Source organism: Prosopis cineraria, unplaced genomic scaffold (genome assembly GCF_029017545.1).
Source record: "Prosopis cineraria cultivar Desert tree isolate PC_DT_omini unplaced genomic scaffold, ASM2901754v1 PC10, whole genome shotgun sequence".
Classification (NCBI taxonomy): domain Eukaryota; kingdom Viridiplantae; phylum Streptophyta; class Magnoliopsida; order Fabales; family Fabaceae; genus Prosopis; species Prosopis cineraria.
The window spans coordinates 1,754,695-1,779,476 of NW_026555341.1; the positions used below are offsets into that span (position 1 = coordinate 1,754,695).

General features: G+C 30.9%; 2 protein-coding genes across 4 annotated transcripts; one reads left to right on the plus strand and one right to left on the minus strand.

Moving 5' to 3' along the window:
* The first annotated feature begins 9,793 nt into the window (after positions 1 to 9,793).
* Positions 9,794 to 12,462, plus strand: LOC129322188 (uncharacterized). The gene is made up of 4 exons (XM_054968319.1): positions 9,794 to 10,247; positions 10,699 to 10,915; positions 11,165 to 11,480; positions 11,862 to 12,462. The coding sequence occupies exons 1-4, from the start codon at positions 9,901 to 9,903 to the stop codon at positions 12,347 to 12,349; spliced, it is 1,368 nt and encodes a 455-aa protein (XP_054824294.1). The 5' UTR covers positions 9,794 to 9,900; the 3' UTR covers positions 12,350 to 12,462.
* A 184-nt stretch (positions 12,463 to 12,646) lies between these two features.
* Positions 12,647 to 17,924, minus strand: LOC129322186 (U-box domain-containing protein 5-like). 3 transcript variants are annotated; one of them, XM_054968318.1, is made up of 6 exons: positions 17,179 to 17,924; positions 16,158 to 16,244; positions 15,694 to 15,879; positions 15,405 to 15,512; positions 14,125 to 15,227; positions 12,647 to 13,768 (listed from the first exon to the last, which is right to left on the minus strand). In XM_054968318.1, the coding sequence occupies exons 2-6, from the start codon at positions 16,212 to 16,214 to the stop codon at positions 13,015 to 13,017; spliced, it is 2,208 nt and encodes a 735-aa protein (XP_054824293.1). In that variant the 5' UTR covers positions 16,215 to 16,244; positions 17,179 to 17,924; the 3' UTR covers positions 12,647 to 13,014. The 3 variants fall into 3 exon arrangements, with proteins under 3 accessions (XP_054824293.1, XP_054824291.1, XP_054824292.1); XM_054968316.1 differs by having other exon boundaries at positions 16,158 to 16,375; XM_054968317.1 differs by having other exon boundaries at positions 16,158 to 16,708.
* Between the last annotated feature and the right edge of the window lie 6,858 nt (positions 17,925 to 24,782).

Consider the following 24,782-nt stretch of genomic DNA (forward strand, 5'->3'; position numbering starts at 1 on the left):
GAGACACAAGACCTTGTCCTAAATCCTAATAGAGAGATTCTTAGGTTAGGTACGCTCAGTCTACCACGTCATATTTACTCCACCCAATTAAAATGTAACAACTCAGATTGTTATAATCCTATGTGGCAGTGATTTAATTTACTTTGTCCTTTCCTTCATCCCCGGCGGTCGCTATGGCGTCCTTCGTCTCTCCCCAATCTTCTTCATTTTACAGGCAATCCATCATCTCTCATTCTCAACAGAATCTATTGGTCATCCTTAACAAAGCATTCCAGATCCTTGTGAAAAATCCCGACAAGAGATCTGTACGCGTAGTCCGATTCTTTCCCTGAGGCGAAAGCATGGAGGTAGCTTTCGCACATTTTCTTAATGTCTGAGAGTTTCTTGTGGTCGTGGCAAAACGTCAAACATGAGACATCCTTCCTGTGGCATTAACAACAACATAGTGGAGATTATTTCCTTATTTTTTATTGAAGAACATTGTATGTCTGACGCCATGGCCGCTGAAGGGATAGGGAGAGAGCCCGCGGAAGGAAGAGACGCGGTGAGCGGTGGGCACTTTCTTTTTGAAAAAAACAAAATGTTATGTGCTCGATGAAGCAAGGGAACTGAATCACTGTCACATAGAATGGCCTGTTTAAGAATTGGATTATGTCCCCGTCCGACGCACGGGTTGGTGCTGAGTTTTTTGTTTTTTTGGCAAACATTTGTGCTAATTTTTGTAGTTAATTGAAAATAATTTTAATATTAGTTATCATGACAAGGATGTTTTACTTTTTTGTTTTTGGCCAGAGACAAAGATGTTTTAATTGAAATAATAATAACTTAAATTTAGTTCATTAATCTTGTGAATTATATTTTTAAATGTTTCATCCAATCCACTCAATTATTTCATTTGAAGACCTTTGCTTTCTAAAGTTATTATTATATAGGAAATTTGACGGAAGACATACGTGTAATAATTCTCATAAAACAACTATATAAACATGAATCTAAATAGTAAGTAAATTTAAAATGATAAAAAAAAGAATAAATACAAATCAATGCAGTATAAATTATAATTAATTATTGATTGTAAAAAAAACATATTTCTATTCACTTCTCTTTATTAAAACTTATAGCTCATTTAAAATAAAAACAAATAAAAAATTAATCATATTTAAACAATTAATTATTTCTCTTTTTTTTTTTGGCTTGCACATTGGTATCTTAGGCTTCGCCTAGACTAATCTGGCTTGACTAATTATTTCTCTAAATATATTGTAGGTTAAATGATTCAAAAATTTAAAAACATAATCCATTCGTTTAAAAATATAAAACATTTTTTAAAGAGTTAAATATTAAAGAATATAAGGTATTTTTAGTCTTTTGAAGTGTAATCATTACTTTTTTTTTTAAAGTGCCCCCATTGATAAATGTCTTTATATTTATTGTAAGGTGTTTAATGAGAGTAAATATAAAAAGATAATGTTAGTTTAAAAGTAGACAATTACTTTATTGAAAATAAAATTTGATTAAAAATGCCTTATATTTTTAAATGAATAGAGTATATACATAATTAAAAACAACAGTAAATATCATTAATAAAGATCAGTAATGGCCACATATTTGAAAACAACTTCAAATAACATCATTATGCATAGGATCAAAATTATTGTGTCACATGCATGGCTAACTTCATGTTCCCATTTTTTCTTTTCACCGTAGCTTCCTCAATTGTTTTTATACAAAGATGAAAACACATACACGTAAGATTAAATAAATAAAGAACAATAATGACCAAATATTTTAATTTAAAAAAATTTTAATGTATTTTGATTTTCAATTCTATTTGTTGGATTTAGCACAAATACATTCTGAATGTGATTTGGATGTGCTTTTGAGAATTATTAAAATAGACTCTTAAACAATATCATAATAAATAAGATTTTAGTTATTGCATGAGATTTATGACTAATTACATGATTCTCAATTTTTGGTTCACAATAGCTTCTCTCAATTGTTTTTGTTTCACATTCATGAAATGCACGAGGCTTGATGCCAGTTAGAGAGAGATTGTACATTAAAAAGAGAAGTGAACGTATTTTTCTTTTTAAAATCTGTTAAAAAGTATTTCATTCGTTTAAAAATATAAGTTATTTTTTAAAAAATTAAATATTTAAAAATGTAAGATATTTTTTAATCTTTTAAGGTATAATCATTATTTTTTTAAAAAAAATATCTTTATTAATGAATAACTTTATATTTATTGTAGAATATTTAATAAAAGTAAATATAAAAATATAAGGTTAATTTAAAAATAAATAACTTCTTTATTGGATGGTGAGATTCAGCTAAAAATACCTTATATTTTTTAATAAAAGAAGTAAATGAAATTAAAAAAAATGACAATAAAATATTTGCACAATAACCAATGCAACATGAAAATTAAAAAGTACAGCCCTTCTGGTTAAAATAAATTTTATAACTATCACTCATTTTTAGATTTTTTAATTTAAAACATTTACTCCTATAAAATTTAAAAAAGTATAAAAGACATTTAACAAAAAACAACAGCCACCAATCAAATGATAACACTTCAAAGTTGCTATTTTTACTGTGCATCAAACAGCACCAGAGTTTATATCTTAAAAAATATTTTTTTTTATTTTATTGTCATAACAAGTAGTATTTTATAGAACATATTTTGAAAAATAAAAAAATTATTTAAATAATTGCTCTAAAAAATTAAATTTAAATATAAAAAATATAAAAAACTTGTTTGATAAATTATTCTCAAAATATTTTTTGACAAATAAAAAACAATAATCTTTTTTATAACTTGTTTTGAAAAATTAATATTAACATGATTTTTATATTTATTTAATATTATATTATAACTATGAATTAATTTAATAATAAAATTTGAATAGAATTAAAAAAATAATAACATAAGTAACATTGAAATGCACAGTGATAAAATCAGGACTCAAGGGATGTAATATATTTTTAAATAAATAATTACATAAAAATTGTACACACACATATATGATTTATAATTTAGAAGGTCTTATATGATAAATATCTTATATTAATCACAATTTATTATGAATAAAGATATAATGTATCGTGTCAGAAAAATAAAAGATTTCATGCATAAATTTTAGATGAATATTATTACTTACACAATAACAATTTTCTCCCATATTTTAAATAACATATTGTATAAAAGTAGAACAAGTCAGTATTTAGATCTAAAATAATAATGTTCAAATGTTGGTGGATGAAAAGAAAAAACATGTCAATATTAATAATTTAAATAATGGTTATCTATTATTTAATATTGAAACTATTTAAGGAGGGTGCAAATTAAGGGAGAACTGAGGGCATGAGATGAGGATTAATACCCACATATACATAGATTTCAAAATTTAAGGGGGTGCATTTGCCCTCCCCCCTTCAATTATACCTACCTTCGCCAATGGAAATGCATGAAAGTCTCAATAACAAAATCAACTCTCAAACTAACAGCTTGTGTAACATCCTAGATTTTAATTTTAGAAACTAGTTGCTAATCAAGAGTAGATTAGTAATTAGTAGATTAATTGTAGTTTTGGGTGTTAAGTTGATATTTTGTGTTGTTTAAGTGTTGTATTGATAGGATTAAAGGGTAAAAAGATAATCAAAGGCATAACGTGAGAGCACAGGTGAGATTGAACGCACTGTGCTATGCGCCATAGTGCACCATCCAAGGATCACTTAAAGCTTACGTCATCAGCTCGTGAAATCAGAAGGAAAATTGCTGAAAACTCATATGGAGGGATGGAGACGTCCAACTCTATTGGGGCAAGCCATAGTTGGAGCTCAGGAGTCTGCTTCGATTAGTAACTTGCTGGGTAAGTATCGTGCAATCCTGAACTTCAATTCTACCCCTTTTTTATTGAATTTCATTTGTTGAGAAATCAAATCATGAGATTTTGAGGTGTTATAATCTAAAGAAAGGGTTAAAATGAAATATCAAATATAGAACTAAAATTTTATGACTACTATAAAGTTGAATGGTTGAGCATTGAAAATTTAAGCTCATTTGGCTTAAGAAAGTTAAGTTAAAGGAAGAAATTGATTTTGTGTTAGAAAATTGTTATGATTAATTGAGCAGTCTATAGGACTAATGATTATGAATAATAGATAAGTGAATTCAAAAAGGTTCAATTGAACTATTTTATGTGTTAAGGGATTTAGTTTAATCGAATCAATGCTTATAAAATATGTTGGAAATTAATTGAAGGACACTATATTACATAGATTGAACAAATGTAAAGTAGCTCGTGAGAATATGCGCATCTGGGAGCTTAGTGTAGTTGGTAACCCTTTTACTTGTTTGTTTGTGAAATTATTCGTAAGCATTTTAATATAACTACGTGCATTGTATTGTAAACTAATATAATAGCAGCATTGTGAAAGTATATGCGTGCAGGTATGTAGGTATTGATTGAAATAAATTTCAAATGGCACGTGCACTAACATGCATCGCATCCGCAAAATATACCTTGGATTATGGTAGGGAGACGCAGCCCTACCACGAGGAGGTTTAGGAAGTTTTGATAATCTAAAGCATAGAGCTTGACTTTGTTATGAAGAACCTGGGATATTGAATGATTCATGAGGTTACCCTAAACTAGGATAAGGGGTTGTGGTCCTACTCTGTATAAGGTCAGGAAGTCTTAATGATCCAAAGTATAGAGCTTGACTCTACTATGACGGACTTAGGAGACCACCCATACATAAAAAAATTACCTGGTTTGAGCAATGATATGATGGGCCTTGTTCCTTGTGACTGAAGGTCTTGGTCCTAATGTAAAGATGACTCTGCCAAGGGGAACTAAGAATGCATTACATGAGTATAATGAGATTGATGATAATGAATTATTGTATATACATATGTTATTATTTTATTGATACGCATGCTACTTTATCATTTGTTTATAATTTTACTTACTGACCGGTAATTGGGATTACCTCTGAGTTATAGGGATGTATGTCTTACTTCGTTACTTTTAAACACAGGTGAAGAGAGCACGAGAGGGCCGGGAAAAGAAGCGAGAAAAGAGTAGCTTCATTTAGTAGTGATATGACTACCTTTAAGTATAAATGAATGTATAAAATTGTTTATAGAGTTAAGTTGCCAACTAGGATGCATATATGTATGTGAATTTGAGAAAATGAATTGTATTGTGAATCTTGCTTGTATATTTATATATGATGTTACATTATGCCAAGCGGCCTCAGTGGAGGGTACATAGGGAGACTTAAATGCGAATCAAGTAAGTATATGTGGGTTGTAACTTGTTCCACTATGTGATTATGTGTTGATTGTGAAATGAATGTGACTTAGGTTGTTATGTGAAAACTTGACACAAACGGTGATAATTTGACACAAATGGTGAGGTGGAGTGAAAAAGTCAAGTACATTTGTGATTTCTAATTATATGGCAAGGCAAAGTCCCATATATAAGAATTAGTGGATTGAAAATGGAACAAGCTTAGTTGTATATATTTATATGTGTTGTATATGTATATTCCTCATATAAGATCACAATTGTGTAATGCAGCATTGAGAGGCCAAGTTGGGCTCTTGATGTGATATTTTATATGTGTGATGTTAATCAGGTGGAGGTGGTCCTTTTAGACCTGGTTCAAGGCCTAAAGTGATCTAATGGAATAAAGAATGTGAATTAAGCACTTAGGATGTAAGTTTTTAAAAGAAAATTGACTTTTTACACTCAAGTGTCTAATTTTAGATTAGACTAACAGATTAAGTCCAAACTTGTTCCATAAGCTAGTGTATGTGATAAGCTTTGTGTGGGTGCTTGAATCATTCCAATCGAACGTCAGGTGTGAAAACGACGCACACTAAAAGTTCATCATTTTTGTTAAGAAAATGACAACAAATTTTTTGGACAGGCACACCACAATGCATGACACAAAGAAATTAGGCGTGTGACTCTGTGCTACATACCGCAGCACATAGCCCCTTTTTAGGGTTGAGAATGTTGTTTATTTTAAGTCATTTGATTATATTTACACTTCTATTAACCCTTTTATTTGAATATATATTTTAAGAAGTCGGGATCCTACAATTTAAAAATAAATAAAAGGCTGTTACTCTGATTTTAATTTATTAATTTTGTGATGTAGAATGGAAAAGCCCTGATTGAGATGAGACTTTGCAGCTTAGGTGCTCGTCACCATGAAACCTGAACTGTCTAGATTTCCAAAATTATAATTGTATTTATATTTTATATTTATTAAAATAAAAATTTATTAATTTATTTAATAAATAGTTTATCATCAATTATGATAACGTAAATTTAATTTGACTAGTCTGATTTACTTTTAAAATTTTTATGCATTAACTATCCAAATATACTTTGTACAATCCAGATTTAATATTAAATTTTTTATAATTTTTTTGGTGAATAAAATGTTAAAATAAAATATATATAATCTTTTAACTTTAACTTTTTGAAAAATACTTTTTAAAATTTTTTTTAAATCTAGACTGTATATAATATATTTGGATAATCAATATATAAAAATATAAAAATTTTAATATTAAATTAGATCTTTTAAATTAAATATAACTCATATTAGTCATGAAAATATTTATGCAAACTTTTTTATAATTTTTGTAAGTTTTTATTTGAAAAATATAAAATTAATTCTTAAAATTTGAATGGTTCATATTTCATCACCCTGATGAGCAATAAGTTTTGTAAGTTTTTATTTTAAAAATATAAAATTAATTTTTTAAATCTAAATGGTTCATATTGCATCACCCTCATGAGCAATATACTCATCATAGCGATGGTATTGCTCATCGGGGTGATGGGCACAGAAGGTAAATCCCAAACTAACATTATTTGAAGCAAGGTCTCTAAAATATTGATTTCAAAAACATAAGACTAAACTTAGTTAGGACAAGTGCTAAATTCATGCCACATCTAAGATGCAACATGATCATGCTATGTTGTTATATCCACTTCACTTTTTTTGAATAATTTTGACAAGTATTTTAGACTATAGCTTACACCTTCTCCACTTGTGTTTTCATTCATTCCTTTCATTGATAAATTTTCCATTAGTTTAAAATCCATATTCTCCCACTAATTAAATGACATATCACGATAACCTCATTTACATATGAAAATTGTAAATAGTACAGCGTGCCGCTTCAATAAGACATTGTCTAGAAAGTTTGCATGGTGACATCAACTTGAAAATGAAAAATATAGCTTTAAATACTTCAAAAGAATGCTCAATCGTCATTGTTAATGAAGAGTGTTTAAAATTAAAAAACCCTTTTTAACTTATAGTGTGATAGCTTTTACCTTGATATTATTGTTTATGTTATCTTTTCCCTCTATATGTTGAAAGAAAATCACTACTACAAGGATCCAATATCTTTCAACATTTATTGCTCTTTGCCTCTCAACTTTAGCAATTCAAGCTTTTACCCTTGCTTTAGATGCATCTGTCATTTGAGTGGACTTGTATTCTTTTATTTTTGCTATTAGACACTTTAACAACGAGCTTTCTACTCAAAGCTACACAGTTTATTGTTTTTGGGGGCAACATCTTCATTATTCAAGGGCTGATGCATCATATCAAAAACGTCGCAAGTTGCTGCGTTAGGTTGGGTAGACTCAAGGGCAGAACCATGTTAATGATGAAGGGGGCCAACTCTTCTCCTTTAACACACACACACACACACACACACACACACACACACACACACATTTAAAATACCAACCATGAACCATATAAAAAGAAAAATATCAACACCTGCTTTTTATTTGATTCATGCTTGCATATATTATATAGGAAAAATATCACTTTAGATCCTCACACTTTCTTTAAGTTTTATTATAGGTTTTTGTATTTTTTTCAACATTCTAAATTTCTACACTTTTATTTTTTGATGTTCAAGATCTTTTCATGAATAGTTTTATGAGGACTTATAACATAAAAAAAAAAGTATAATAACCTATAGCAAACTCAAGTAAAATATAAGAATTCAAAGTTATATTTTTTTTTAATATATATGCATCTATGTAAATACATTTTGCCTCTTATAAAACTGTGAATGTAAGTTTAAACATTAAAAATTTTCTTTATTAGTAATTAATTAATTACTTTTAAATTGCTTAATTTAATAATATTGATTAAATTAAAAAACTTGGCCTTCCTTAAATCTAAAGTCTGGTTCTACCTTGGGTAGAGTCAACATGATGGGATATTCATTGCAATTGAATGCATCCAAGAACTTATGGCAGTGCCCATTACTTTATTTAGATTTGCTGAGTGGAGATCATAACAAAATAATTTAATTAAATCAATGTAAAACATTTTTCACATAATACTCCGCTATGCTAAATCTCAAATATTTTGACGGGATAATATATAATAAATTCTTTAATCCTGAGGATTGATTTGAAATTTTAGAAGGAAATGAGTCTTAATAGTTTTCAAACATATGTAAAGTCTAAAAGTTATATATAATGGAAATATTTATTAAGTGAGTGTACTTTTACCTCTCACAAAATCGAAATCCAAGCAAGATCCCTTGTTTTTAAGTGTAATTACTAGCCTTTACCAATTTTTGGTTGTTTTTTTCCCCATCAATATTTAAAATAAATAATAATTTAATACTTTTTTTATGAAGGAATATATACACCATCCGTCCTACATTATAAAAAATTTTTAAATAAAATTACATATACCAATAAAATTTACTAAATACACTTTATAACTTTATTTTTTTAAAAAAAATATAAATATTTAAAAATATTCTTAGTTTAATACTCCATTTATGAAAGAGTATAAGGGGGACATAATATAATGGGGAGGATATTATTAAAAAAATATCATTAATAAAATTTTATTTTAATCAAAGTATCTCATATTTAAAAACGTCGAATATCCTTCAAAAATATCTTATAATTTAAAATGAAAGGAGTATTATTATATGTATCATTGCATAGTGCATGCTATTTTTTTAATAAGTTTTAAATGAAGAAAGGAAAAATTAATTTGCAGGTCTTTACAGTTTTGATCAATTTTAAATTAGGTCCTATCATTTATTTTATTTTAATTAAACCCTTATAATTTAATCTATTATATATATATTAACCCCTGAGAGTTAAAATAAATAATAAATTATTAAATTTTACAATATAAAAATATTCTTGGATTTTGCAGAAAATTAAATTTAATGTTTTCAGCCAAAATAAAAAATCAGTTTAATACACTTTTATTAATTTTTTATGAAAATTATATATGTATAAACTTATTTCAAAAATAATTCAGTCATATAAATTTCCAGTTATAAAAATTATGTAATTAATTCTAAAATTATATAATTATTTGATAAAAATATAAAGTTTTTACTTTTATTTTTTAAATAAAAATTCAAGAATTTTAAATTTTAAGAATTAAAAATTTTAATTGATTAAATTATAAGGTTCAATTAAAATAAAATAAATTATAAAAAATTAATTTAAAATTAAATGAAACTGTAAAGATATATAAATATTCATCATAAATTAAATGTAATTTTATGCTTGGTTTCATTGTTAAAGGAGTCAAATTAAGTCATACTAAAATCTTGGCTAATATTTTTAAATTTTTCAAGATAACAGGTGACGAAATAAAAAAAATATAATTATTTAGGAGAATATTAATAATTTCCAAGTCGTTTTATTAAATATTCTCCCTAATTATTTTCTCAGTGGATTCAACTTTGTTTCGCAGTTTGTACTTTGTACAGCTGGGCTAGTGGGCTTGACGGCCAGGGACAAAGCCGTGAGCGTCGGACAGGCGCAGGTGCAGCCGGGGGTAGGGTAGCCTCATGGGAAGAAAATGCTGAGATCAAGGCTGAAACTGAAAGTTGCGGCTGCCTGTCAGAAATGGAGTGGGAGTGCTGGTGGGGTCCATCCTCTCCGTCTACACGAGGAAAGGCGTATGAGCAGCGGCGGAGCAACCGTGATGAGCTTTGGAGATGGCAGCCAGGGCGCTCTGGGCTTGCCTTCTTCCAAAATAGGTATTGGAGTAGACGCATACGAGCCTACCCGCGTTCCGGGTCTACCTTCAGATATCGTTAGCCTAAGCGCCGGGCACTATCACTCCCTCGCCGTCACTTCTCACGGCCACCTCTGGGCTTGGGGCAGAAACAGCGAAGTTCAGCTTGGACATGATATTTCCCCTCGGTGAATTTTACTCTCTCTATGGTTTGTGCTTGAAAATATCTCTGTTTATTGTATGAATTAGCAAAATATAGTTGTCCCCTATATATATATATATATATATATGTTGCATATGCTGGAACTATCAACGTAATCATTTGCTTCCAATATGCCCTGTACGTATGACACTTATGAGAGTGCCCAAAAAATTGCTACTTTATGAAGAATGCCTGCGTTTTGCTTTAAACTATGCAATAGAATTTTTGAATGAAACAGTTTCAAGTTGATAATTTTCTGCATATGTTGGAACTATCAACCACGGGACTCACTTGATTCTAATATTCACTGTATATTATGGTAATTAAGAGTGCCTAAAACCTGTGACATTGAGATAAGTTTTTATTTGTTTCTTAATTTTTGGATTTCTCCGTCTGCGAGGGAAAGTTAAATTACTGGCTGGGGGAAATCTTTGCAGGGAATCGTGGAACGAGCCAAAAAAAGTATTGGGGTTAGAACAGGTAAACGTGTGTGCTGCATTTGCATCTGGCGTTGTGTCTGCAGCTATTGGTGATGATGGTTCTTTGTGGGTGTGGGGAAAGTCTAAACGTGGCCAATTAGGTCTTGGGAAAGATATCATCAAGGCTGTTGCACCTGCCAAAGTTCAGGCTCTTGCAGGAGAAAAAGTGGTTAAGGTGAATTTCACATTCTCAAGGTAGAATAGAACTGAACTATGAAAATATGTCCAACATCTTTTGTCATATAGAAGGCCCAAGGCCTTGAGGTTGAGAGGGGGCGAAGAGGGGGGACGTGGGGTTGAAATCAAACCCAATTGGCGCATGTCTTCTTAATGACTTTGTTGGTCTGTTTATTTCCCAATTTACTATAGATGTAAATCTGCACATCAAGTTTAAGTATTTACTTATTTTTACTTCTTTTGATAGGTATCATTTGGTTGGGGTCATGCTCTTGCCCAGACTGTGGATGGAAAGTTATTTGGCTGGGGCTATTCAGCTGATGGTAGACTAGGAAAAATGGGAGGCTTGGAGAGATCCCCACTGGATTCCAATGATGACATCTTTAAAAATACACAACAACTTTCGAGCTCAGATCTGGAAGTTGCTGAAAAGCGAGTTTTAGAAGCAATGGAGAGAGAGAATAACATGCCAATAATATGGGAACCTTGCTTGGTGGAAGAACTTGGTGGCGTTGAAGTTGTAGACATTGCATGTGGGCTTGATCACTCCCTAGTTCTTTGCTGTAAGTAACAGGCATCTATCTACATTCATTTTTTAAGTAAATATACAACTTGATTCCTGAAAAATAGACCTCATTATGCTGTAGTCCTTGAATTTTTTTTTCTTGTTCAAATTAGTCCCTCAAACTTTAGTAACTTATTGCGCGTGAGATTGAGTGTGTCCTTCAAGCTGAGCAAATATACAATTTGGTGCAATTGAGAGACTAACATATGGCAAGTTACAAACTAGGAAGGACTAACTCGTGTGAAGGATAAATTCAAAGATTGAACAGTGAGGTATATCTGTATATCTTCTGGGGACCAAAATTTGTTGCTATTCATAACTTTGTGTGGATGCTTGAGAAGCATGCTTTTCCTTCTAAGCTTTGGTTATCTAATGTTAGGTGACCATACCATATTAAGTGGTGGAAGCAACATATATGGACAGCTGGGCCGAGTGAGACAAGATCTGGGATTTTTTCCAGTTGACATAATATTATGCCCCATTTCTATAGCATCAGGGCTAGGCCATTCTCTGGCAATATGCCGATTTGCTGCATCAGATGATGCTAGTGAAGGAACTAGAAGCGTTGCTTCATGGGGATGGAACCAGAGTTGTCAACTTGGAAGGTCTGGGCCAGAGAACCTCCCATCTTTGGTTGAGGCGTTAGAAGGAGAAAATCCAATCTCAGTGTCAGGAGGGCGAGCACATTCCTTGGTTCTTACATCAAAAGGAGACTTGTGGGTTTGGGGCTCCGGAAGGAATGGCAGGCTAGGATCAGGAAGCTCAAGTGACGAAACTGAGCCATTTTATCTTGATTCCTTAGAAGGCTGTGAAGTTAAGCAGGCTGTGTCAGGATTTGATCATAATCTAGTTTTAGTTGCTGAATGATAAAAATAGGTCTCCCGCGCCCCCAACCGCCAAAATAAAATAAAAAAAAATTCTGTTCATATAAAACGAATATGTATTTCCAAATAATATGAATTAGGTCCTGCGTTTACGTACACCCTACCTTAATTGTCTCTCCACAATTTGTGTTTTAGGCTCTATATCGCAAGTTTCTAATATCTATATTGGCTGCACCAAATGAGTCAAATTTATTTCATATAAGATAACTAAAGAAAGAGAAACTTCTGCTTGAAAGTTGAATCTGACTTAGTTGTGTGTGTGTGTGTGTGTGTGTGTTTTTTTTTTTTTTTTGTTGGGGGGGGGGGGAGATTTGGAAGGCTTTGATATGCTTTCACAAACCCTGCTTATCACAAACTTATTCCATGTAGTAATATGATACATTCGTCCAGGACCAATTGAATATTAGAAGAAAAATAAATCCCACGGCATGCAGTTACTGGGTAGCAAACATGCCCATTGCGTAGATATAAATGGGGAATAAGTGCTGTAGACGAGATTACTATAAGAAGGCCATGGCCCATACCAACCTAATTACCGAGATTAGGGCTCCGGCAAACCAGAACGATTCTGGTATAGCCCTTAATCATTGGTTCGTTTCTGAGGATCTCAAGAATATCGAAGGGACTGAAATGAAGAAGGATTCAGTTTCATCTCTTGCCTGTAAAGCACACGACCAAAAACTTCTTGAAAGAGTCTGATATTTTTGATGATTTCTTTTGTTGAGAGCTATGGTTACGTTCTTGAGAAGTGCTGAGAGTTGATTTCAAGCATTCTTCATTTTCAACACTTACAATATCAGTCAAAAGTCCGATCAACTTCAATGCACTCGCCTTTCCTTTGTCTTTGCCATTTTGCGCGATAAAGAAAAGGGAGGGAATAACCCAATCCCTTTGTTCCATGACCAGCCGACAATAATCCAAACTTATAGAGCATAAAGAGAGTAGGACAGCCAATGCATGTTCTTGTTCCTCGTCACTGTCAGTCTCAAGTATTTCAACAACAGCAGATATGCATCCTTCGGTTTTGGCAACAGAAACCCTGCCCTCTTCTGTATCACAAAGGTTTTTCATCATGCATATGCAGTATCTTAACGAAGTCCCATCTTTAAAAAATGGCAGTAATCCTGGGATGACGCACTGGAGAGGGACCATGTGGCGACAAGCTTCACTGTTGAAGGACAAATTGTACAATATTCGAAGAGATTGTTGCTGGAGCTCTCTGCTCCCCGAGTCAAGGATCTTTAAAATGGGAGTGAGTGCACTGGATGCTGCCATTTTAGCTCTAATATGCTCACACTCGGACAGTTTTTCCATTATGGCAAGAGCTTCTTCTTTAACTTGTGAGTCAAAAAGATTGCCCAACATACTGAACGAATCATCACTTAGATATACTAGGTTGTTTCTGGAAGAAAACCATAATTAAGTCATTCAAATAATGTCAGACAACACTATGTTTCGACCATCTAAATTCAGTCTTTTAGATTGAACGATACAATAATCTTAATGTATAAGCAAGAAACTAAAAAGAAGGTATTGTAAATCCTCCTGATTACAAGAAAACTTTATAACATACGTAAATTTTATATCATGTTCATTGTTAGTTAAAACCTCCTTACTGCATGGAAACTTTAAAACAAGCTTTCCTTGTTAGTTTAAATCCCTACTTGTTTTAGAAGTACATAAGTGTCAGCCAAGTCGGTTACAACGCATTGTCGCACTAGAAAGGAAAAGAAAAAAAGAAAAAAAAGAAAGAAATACCTGTGCTTGTTCAGAAATTCAAAGAGCAGCTGAGCTCCTGCTTTCAGAGCTTTTGTCTCTTGCAGATCATATGCATTATTCAGAAATTTGATGAGTGATTCAATGAAATCGTCATACGACAAAGAACAAAAAGCTTGGCAATTGCTCTTCAAACAAACTTTCAGATCTTCAATGACTTTGCATTGAGAATCCCATTGAAGGTCGGGGAACTGAGATAAAAGCATTAAATCTACACCATCTATGTGTGAATGAGATTGATGTATGTAAGAATTGTCATTAGATCTTATGAGCATTAAATTTAAGTCATGAGCAGGTAAATTCTTTGAGGAATCTGAATCATAACTATCTGTTGATCCCAGTGACACAATACTAAGATCCACTGGTAAGTGTAATTTATTCAAAGAAACGTTAAAGCTCCTAATGGAAGCAAAGGAAGATTCCCGTGAGTTGAAATATGCTGCTCGCCTGCGAGGGTCAGTAACGGTAACACCATTATCTCTGCACCAGTCTGATATTAAGTCCTTCATTGCAATATCTGGTGTCAAAGACATATGGGCCAATTTCTTCCCAGTTTTTGGGCATGTATCATGACCTTCATCAAACCACTTTTGTATCCACATCCTTTCATATGTTTCCCCAGAAGCAATGACTACAGGATCGTACATCACCTTTGAAGATATCGGACACCTGTACCCCTCAGGGGAGACAGCTCTGCTCAACTCATGGTTGTGAGCTGATTTATCAGTTGCAATTGGTTCATTGCTTAGAGCATGGACCTTTCCAATTTTCCCTCCCATGATATGGTTTCCATGCTTTTTCAATAGATACCAAAGATACCTCAAGATCATCTTTTTCGTTGGTTCATTTGGCCCAAGTTTATTTAGCAACTTCTTAATAGATCTTTTCTCTATTAAGATGGCCTTTGGGGATGTAATATTAAGTCTTGCTGCTGCAATCTGAAGAGCTTTAATCTCGTAATCTTCGGTTGAATCCGATGTCGAAGGACTTTTCTGCAGCAGTTCTCTCACAACCCTCCCAGCCTCTTCTTCGGATGATTCCAGGACAAACGTCGCACATCCCAGATCATCAATTATTTGAGAAACCTGCAAAGCAACATTACAGTGCCAGTTAGAACAACATACAAGGCTCCAAACGTGTCAAAATATAAAGATAAGGAATCAGAGAAAAGAACATCAAACGACACTAGTTAATGTGCATTCTGTTTTATAACGAACCTATCCAAAAAAAAAAAAAGGATCAAAGCTTGGTAATTAACAAACCTCTGCCGCCAATAAAACTGTAACCATACTCTGAATTTTGTCCAAGCTTTTCTCAAAAGAATTTCTTGCCTTTAAGCATCTTAAGAGGACCGTATGTCCCGTGAATGCCTGAAAGTAACATTAATTCCATTTAACCATACCACCAAAATGGTAATTAATTAATGAAGTTGTTCACAAAAAGGTAGGCCCACGCTGTTTTAAATGTTTTGACTTTATTAAATCAGAAAACAAAAGGCTTTACAATTATAGATTTCTTCGGCCACAATGACGGAAGCTACTCAGTACTCACCAGGTATAGTTTGCTACAATCAGAGCAATGTTGCAGAAGGAGTTTGGCCTTATCAATCGCAGTGTTCAGAGAGCACAGAGACTGTATTCCCGACAAGCATCGAGGTCGTGTTGCCTCTAGATCTGGTAATATCTTTGAGATTCTATCAACTAATCTCATGAGTTCCATGCACATTGCATGATGCACCTGGAATCATTCACTTCAATTGATAGAATAATTTGTTCTCAAATCCAATTTTAGTAGAACATGTACCGGGAAATCCTTAAAAAAGAAGTCAGTTTCCTTTTTTTCCCCTCTATGTCGAGTAAGATAGGGCAATTAATTTGAAAGGAGCAACCTTTGACAGACTTGGAAAATATACTGTCAATTTAAGCATACCAATAGAAAGATAAACATAAATATTTATATAACTGACTAAATAAAAGCCTGCGGCAATTTTTTTTCCGTTCTCTAAATTTGTGTACCTTGAACGAGCAGGGATTTGGCAGCTTGTGTGCTACTTCACTGGTACCAGTAACCATTTATTTACTGAAGCGTCCTAAAGCTGCCAACTAGAAAGAGCAAGAACAAAAAGCAAGTGAATGCCCTTCTTGCATAAAATATCTTCTATTATTAATGCAACCGCTGCATGATAGCTTTGAGAACATCTGAGAGATTGAACTGCTAAGTGGAAAGTTGCATGCTGAAATTGTAAGGCTTACCAAAAGTGAGTAAATTACAACAGCAACAGGTAGTATTCATCTCACAACATAGCAAACTAGAAGTAAATTAAATTAGCAGAAATATACGCAATAATTAGTTGCGAATGCACGGGGTTTTGAGTCGTTTTAATAAATAATATATGATATTAAAACGCTGCATAAAATATATTCTATTAAAACGCAATAATTAGTTTGAGAACAAAAAGCAGGTGAATGCCCTTCTTGCATAAAATGTCTTCTATTATTGATGCAACCGCCGCATGATAGATTTGAGAACATCTGAGAGATTGAACTACTAAGTGGAAAGTTGCATGCTGAAATTGTAAGGCTTACCAAAAGTGAGTAAATTACAACAGCAACAGGTAGTATTCATCTCACAACATAGCAAACTAGAAGTAAATTAAAGTGGCAGAAATATACGCAATAATTAGTTGCGTATGCACGGGTTTTTGAGTCGTTTTAATATATAATATATGATATGAATTTTAGTATACCCAAGGCAAATATTATACATACATATATGCATGTATAAATTGGCAGCATCATAAGGTTATGTATCCTTAATGTTATAAGAACAAAAGCCACGACGGATTTATGTCAGCTAAGTAGCTCCATGCAGTAGAATTAAATGTCGTTGCCCGAATTTTAGTGGAAGCCCAAGATGTCAATAAAATACACCGAAAAAAAATAAGAACTCAATCCTTCATCGGTGTATCTTTGTAAATGAACAAACAGAAGCATGCATCTCTGCACACCATACTCGGCAAAAGGAGAAGATAATTACCCAATGTGGGGAAAGCAGAGGAATAGGAAGAAGAGGATATCCTAGCTTAAGAGAAGAATTCCAGAGAGAGCTCCAAGCAACTATGCACCAACATATATGCCACTACCCTATTGTATACGCATATCTTAATTCCACTTTCAGTAAAACAGAATTCGGCTCAAGTGTTCAGACCACTACAGATTGCTACACCGCTAGACAGTTCCTCAACAGAAAAAAACATCGCCGAACTTTCGCTAATTTTAAAGCAGCAGAACTCGGTCCTTCATGGCGTCTTTGGTGCAGCAGTTGTACCATAAATAAGCAGTGCTAACAAGAAGCAAGGGTTCCAGAGAATCATGATCGAGGAAAAACCCAGACTCTACCAACAGCGAAACCACAAACCTGCATGCATGGAGTCAAAAACCCAGACGGAATGATATATAAGAAGAAACAGAGTGTCGAGGCTTTTTGTTAGCCTCTCAAAGGATTTGAATATTTGATCATGATTAGCCACTGTAATAATGGGTTGAAGGGGAATGAGAGAGAGAACCCAGCAGTTCAATGAAAGCTGAGCCCCAAGCGTCCAATAAGAGGAAGCCAGTTGTTGTCAGTAGCAGAAATCTTGGGTTCAAGGAAGGCGACGAGACGGAGACCCGTCAACGTACGATATTATCTAAAATTTATGGGTCGTCGTCCTCGACCGAGAGGACTAAAGGATAAACAGGAAGCTTTACCCGCCATCTCTATGGCTTGTGGTTTGGGTAGCAATGGTTGTGATGACTGTGATCATCGTCGACTATGCATCCAAAAAGATGAGCGATTACGTAGGTCCGACCTCTCGTCTCGCAGTGATTAAGTGACGTGGCTGTGACGAGGCAATCACTTTAAGTGGTCATTGTACACATGAGTACAGAGAGCTTATTGCTTTTATCAAATAAAAAAAAAAGAAAAAGAAAAAGGAAAGCTTATTACTTTTGTAATATCTAATTTAAATGGTTTAGATTTATAATTTTTTTTTCTGATTATTTTTTAAAAAGTTATTTTAATAGATGTTAAACTGAAAGTAAAAATAATTTCTTAAATTTCAGTTTTTTCAAAAAATAATTTTTTATTCAAAATATATTAATTAAAAAATTGAAAATCTGCATCATTAAGATTAAAACAGTCTAAAGACTGTGAACTTTCAATGTTGATGCAGTGGCGAGGTATGCGACGTCGTTTGTTGACTAATGGCGGCTGACATTTGGACCCGCCGACTTTGTCATCTATTGAGACATTGGGGGCCACGCTGTCGTCACAATCGTCATCATCCATGATTCGATGTTATTGCATTAGTGCCTCAGTGAGCTCTGTCGTCCGTACGTCATCGAATTACATTTTAGTATTTTACTTTCTTTTCATTCTCTTTTTTTCTCTTCTTTTTTTCATATGACTTCGTAAAACTAAAACAAATGCACAGAGCGGGAGAATTTTTGTCAAATCAGTTCAAATAAAGTGAAAAAAATATCAATCCAAGACCCATAAAATATATTTATATCAATCAAGGGTTTTAATTTCAAAAATTTCAATGCATTATCTTAATCCTTAATTGATATTATTTTCATGTGAAATGATTAAATTATTCATAAAATATAAAATAATTCATTATCACCAATCATTGAATTGCCAGTGGAGACCTTGCCACTAGGAAGGTCACTAGAGCTTTGATATTGGTTACATTAAAAAAAAAAAAATTGGTAAAGGTATAAGGAGGTTTGATCTCACAATCTCTTAACCACCGACAAAGCTTCATAACTACCAAACTTATTTAATTATATATGACAAGATAAAAAAATGTAGTAATTCAAATTCCTAAACCACTTTCATGTTAAGATATAATGGTGTGTTGTTAATTTTAAAATGACACTTATTATATTACTAATGTTACTTGTTAGTATAATTAATTATAAATTAAAAATTTTAAAATTTCATGCATTTTACTTATTAAGGTTTGAATGTATTATTGTTAATCACAAAATGATTGTTGTCAAAAGTGAATGAATACGTGTTGATGAATAAGTGACACTTGTATAATTAAATCCATCCTATTAGTTATTTGTTAAAATTCAAATGAATTGTTATTAATTTTAAAAGAGTATTTAAAACTCAAATGAATACTTTTTTATAAAGAAAAAACACTTATACAATTAAATTCATCATATTCATTTTTTTTAACTTGTTAAAGCCTTAGTAAATTGTTGTTAATTTCAAATGCATTGTCGTGAAAACTCAAATAGATACATACTGATAAAAACTAATGCTTATATAATTAAACCCCTCCTCATTTTTTCTAATGTGTTAAAGTTCAAATGAATTGTTGTTAATTTCGAGATTGTTGTCAAAATTTAAATTGATACTTGTTAGTGAAATACTAATATTTATAAAATTAATCACCTCCTATCAATTTTTCTAATTTATTAAAACTTGAATGGATTGTTGTTAATTTTAAATGAGTTGTTGTCAAAACCTGAATAAATACTTGTTAATGAATGATTAACACTTGTATGATTAAGTTCATCCTATCACTTTTTCTATTTGGTAAAGGACTAATAATTGTATAATTAAACCCATCCTATCTATTTTTTTTAACTTGTTAAATTTTTAATAGATTGTTGTTAATTTTAATTGTGTTTTTGTCAAAATTCAAATCTATTGTTTATACACTTGTTCGATCTATTAGACTTGCACTTTCAATTATCAATAACAAATATCCATTTGAGTTTTCATAACAATACATTCAAAATTAATAACAATTTATTCAGGTTTTAACACATTAAAAAAACATATAAGACATGCTTAATTGAACAAGTATTAGTCATTCATTAACAAGTATTTATTTAGATTTCAACAACTCTTTTAAAATTAACAACAATTCATTCAAGTTTAAATATAATATTGATATGATGAGCTTAATTGTATAAGTATTAGTTATTCATCAATAAGTATCCATTTGTGTTTCGACAACAATCATTTAATGATTGAAAAAATACATTCAAAATTTAACAAAAAAATACATAAAATTTTAAAATTCTCAATTTATAATTAAACATATTGGATAATAAGTAACATTAATAAAATAATAATTGTCATTCTAAAATTAATAATATACTAATATGTTATAATATAAAAGTGGTTTATAAATTTGGATTATTATTTTTTTACCACATACAATTAAATGGCCTTGGTGGCTGCTTTTTAGGTAGTTAATAAATTGTGGGATCAAACCTACCTTAACCATTTTTACCAATTGAAAAAAAAAGTGTCACCCACATTGGAGCTCCCTTGACCAATAGCAAATTTTTTTATTATTTTAAATTTTTGGAAAAAATTTGGTTATTTAACATAAAAAAATTAGTATTGATTAAAAACCAAATGACTACAATAAAATTTTAGAATCTACTGATCATTTGCTGATATAAATATGCTTCATTGATTCTTAATTGATATTTTTTCAAATAAAATATGGAGCGCACCTAATACCCCATATCAAAGAAATTCATGTCTCAGTTTCAAATTGATTTGAGTTCAAAGGTCTTATGTGCAAATATATTTTATAGTGAAATGATTCAGTTGCCTCTCATTTGAGAAAATAACATCTTGTGCAAACCATGTCTAATAAAAGAAAATTGTATTATTAATGTATGAATCTTGTCATATTATATACAAATATTCTGTTGTTCATACACCTGAAAACTTATACATTATTATTTAACTAAATCATATGAACTATATATAATGAATGAACATCATGTTATTAATGGATGGCCCTTATCATGTCAAACAGGGACATTCTATTGTTGAAATATATGGAAAACTTATCTATTATTATTGTTTAACCAAACCACGTGAATTATTTATAATGAACAGATATCATGTTGTTAATGAATAGTTCTTATTGTGTTATATACATGCATTCTATTGTTCATGCACTTAAAAATTTTGTATATTTTTGTTCAACTAAATTGCATGGATCATGTGTGATGAATGGATATTATCATGTTATATATGAAAATTTTATTGTATATTGACTTGAGAAAGTTGTACATTTCAAATGAGAGGTAAATAAATATTTTTACTGAAAACATTTGCCTTTGGTATGATTCTTCCAATAAAATTTCTAGACACCAAGGTGCTAAGTAATCGACATCTGAAATTAGGCACCTTGAATTCCTTGTTTAACTCCGTTTCACTAGCTTTCTATGACACCTTACATCGTGAGGGTAAAAATTCAAAATATTTTGAAAATCAATCTATCAAACGAGCTACAAAAATTTAGGATTTCAAATACGATATAGGATAGATATTGCATTTAAAAAGAAAAGTTTCACCCAAGCTCTACACAAGTTAAAGCACAGGAACAATCATAATATTTTTTGTTTTTGGGAAAATTAAAGAGAGATCTAATCCTATTAAAATTTATCATAAAGAACCATAAAAATTAAAATTAGGATGAAGGACCAAAATAAGTATAATTGATTATTATAACCTTAATATAAAATATGTTAATAATATTTTAAAATTAACTTGAAGTATTACATAAGTTACCAAGAAAATATTTTTAAAATAAGGTTCTACAGTTTTTAATTCCACAAGTATAAAAAATAAAAAGACAGTATTAAATTTAATTAAATCTATACAATTTAAAAAATATTTAATTTGAAATAATTTATTGAATATAATTTTAAAATCTCTATTTTTAAAAAATTAAGTCAATATAATTTAAAAAATATTTACTTTTAAAATTTCATTGCATCTTATTTTTTTCATTAGTTTAAAAAGATTCTTTAAATGTAAGCTTATCCTCAAATCATGACGAATAGCATCTATAAATGTTACTCCCTCTGTTAAAAAATACAAGACATTTTTTAAGGAGTTAAATATTTATAAATATAAAATATTTTTAATCTTTCGAGGTGTAATCATTATTTTTTTTAAAGTGCTTCCATTGATAACGATTTTATATTTATTGTAGGGTGTTTAATATGAGCAATATGAAAAGATAAAATTAGTTTAACAGTAGATAACTATTTTATTAAAAGTAAAATTTAATTAAAATACTTTATATTTTTAAACGAAAGGAGTAGGTAGTAATTAAAAGGCCTTGAATTGATTTGATGATTCATGATGATATTTAACTCCTCTTATATATTCAAACTTGAGAATTTTCAAAGTTAAAGAAATTTTTTACTTGCTTTTGTTTTCAATATTATCTGTTCATTTACCATTGCCCGTAAAGTAGTCATCAAATTCAGTTTGAGATGTATTTAGAAAAAAATATAAGAAATTTGATTATGGGTAATTTTATATTTGAAAATTTATATATAGCATTTGGCCCTTCTAAATAATTATTATTTTAAAAATTATTTCTAATAAATAATATTTTCTTCAAATCCTTAACTACAATTTTCCTTTTCCTAGTTTAATATTAGGGAGAATGACATAAAATCTTTTCAAATTATATAAATGATAATCTAATTCTTTAAAATGTCACGATTCAATAAAATTCCTTGAGATCTTTTTGTTAATAAATTTTAAATTAAAAAAATTATTTTACCCTTGTTAACAATTTGTAATTTCTTGTTTAATTCTTGTAATTAAAAAAAAAGTTGTGATTTTTTAAACAAACATTGTGGATATGGTTTATTATTTTAAGAACTTATTTTTTAATAATAAAAATTACATTTAAAAATTTTTAATTTTTTTCAACTCTTGTAATTCATAAAACAAAAGATTCTTATTTTTTAATCAAAAATTATGATTGATGTTTGTTTTTCAATAATAGAAATTACAATTAATAAATTATGATTTCTTATTCAACATTTGTAATTTACAAAATAAAAATTGTGATTAGGGTTTATTATTTTCAACAAAGATAAAATAGTATTTTCACTAAAAAATTATTGATAAAGAGGTCTCTCGATATTTTATTGAAACTATAACATTTTGAGAGATTAAATTATTATTTATATAATTTAAAAAAATTATTATTATTTTCCCTTAATATTATTTTGTAGAAATGTTAAGATATGGGACCTATTTTGGACATTTCAAGGCAGTGGAGTTTGGACTTTTTTGGATGCAATCTAACAATGCAAGGACAGATACATTGGGTGCAAGTGGAAATGGTTTCCTTGCTCATCTCTTGGATGAGCATGCGGTGCTTATTTAAGATATGAGATTTGAATAAAATCTGAACGGTCTAAATTTAAAATATTATTTTATATTAATTTATTAAAATAAAAAATTATAAAAGTTATAAAGTAATTTTAATAAATTTTTTATTTAATTTAAATTTAATTTAAAAAGTTTAATTTAATATTAAAATTTTTATAATTGCACGCGGTGTTTCACAAGAATGTTAGACGCATACGACGTAGCGATTTGTACTCCATTGCTTGCGGGTTCGTGTCTTGATGGAAAATCACAAGCAAGGGACCACAAATCTTTCATTCACGAAGCATATCCATGCTTGTCAGAGACTAACAAGAAAACAAAAATCTCCAACTTTCACTCGTTCGAAGATTCCTTCCCACAAATTTTTGTTCATATAACCTACAAGCGCGTGGACCAGGAAGAACACATATACTGACTGATCACTGGCCCGACGAATTAGAGGGGCATCGGTGGGGCAAGGTGTGAGATGATGAATAGGGGGGCAATTGACCAAGGAAGGCTCGCGGTCGTCGTTCAGTAAATGGAGATGTCGTTTCAATTCATACGTAATTTGTGGGTTACGAGCAAGGCTACACTAGCTTGTCACTCCAACGCCAAGTAATAGGCAACGAAAGTTAAGCCACCGCCATTCATTATTAAGGGCTTTCTTGGGGGTGGACGCGAAGTGACAAACATTCCATGACCGAATAATTATTGTTCTCTCCATATGCAAAACACCTCTTCTGCTCTTCATCGCATGTTTAGAGTTTAGGTTGAATGAAATATGTTGATAAAGAATAAAAAATTCAAGATATGATGATGAATTAGTAGAAGGTGAGAATAATAGAAAGATAAGAGTCATTAATGATGGAGAATATTAAATGATATTTCTATTTAATTAGTCGTCTGTTCTATTACTTCTTCTCTTTATCACCTCATTTTATTTTATTCAATTTTTTTTCAACAACCAGACAAACCTTGATTATAATGAACAGTATTATCACCAAGCTCTTCAACATTATCAAAAAATAAAGATTGTTGGCACCTGCATCTAATAAGTGCTCCTCTAACGTACTTGGTTTCTAGATGATGATTGAGCTTACCCCCTTTGGTCACAAAGATCTATTAACAACTTTAAATAAATTAAACAAACTTTGTTAAACTTACTCAAATCTTTTAAAATCTTAGAATTACTTTGATGAAATTATATCATTAAACAAGACATTTAATCAGTTAAGAAGTTGTTTTAAAAAAATATTAAATTTTGTTTGAACTGCTAATTCTCTTCATTTTGTCAGATTCACATTCGGTTCAGATGGCTACCTGATTGATTCTCGATCAAACTGGCTGATCCAGTCTGATTCTAATAGCAGTGGCTAAAACACATAGTGATAATAAGAAGATGATTTTGCCCTCCTTTCACTCTTCCCAAC

Bases quoted from the DNA above. Each gene is read 5' to 3' on its own strand.
- LOC129322188 (XM_054968319.1), top strand. From the start codon at position 9,901: ATGCTGAGATCAAGGCTGAAACTGAAAGTTGCGGCTGCCTGTCAGAAA. The intron at 10,248-10,698 runs GTGAATTTTACT...AAATCTTTGCAG, and splicing joins GGACATGATATTTCCCCTCG to GGAATCGTGGAACGAGCCAA. The intron at 11,481-11,861 runs GTAAGTAACAGG...ATCTAATGTTAG, and splicing joins TCACTCCCTAGTTCTTTGCT to GTGACCATACCATATTAAGT.
- LOC129322186 (XM_054968318.1), bottom strand. From the start codon at position 16,214: ATGGTTACTGGTACCAGTGAAGTAGCACACAAGCTGCCAAATCCCTGC. The intron at 15,880-16,157 runs GTACACAAATTT...GAATGATTCCAG, and splicing joins CAAATCCCTGCTCGTTCAAG to GTGCATCATGCAATGTGCAT. The intron at 15,513-15,693 runs GTGAGTACTGAG...TGTTACTTTCAG, and splicing joins ATTGTAGCAAACTATACCTG to GCATTCACGGGACATACGGT.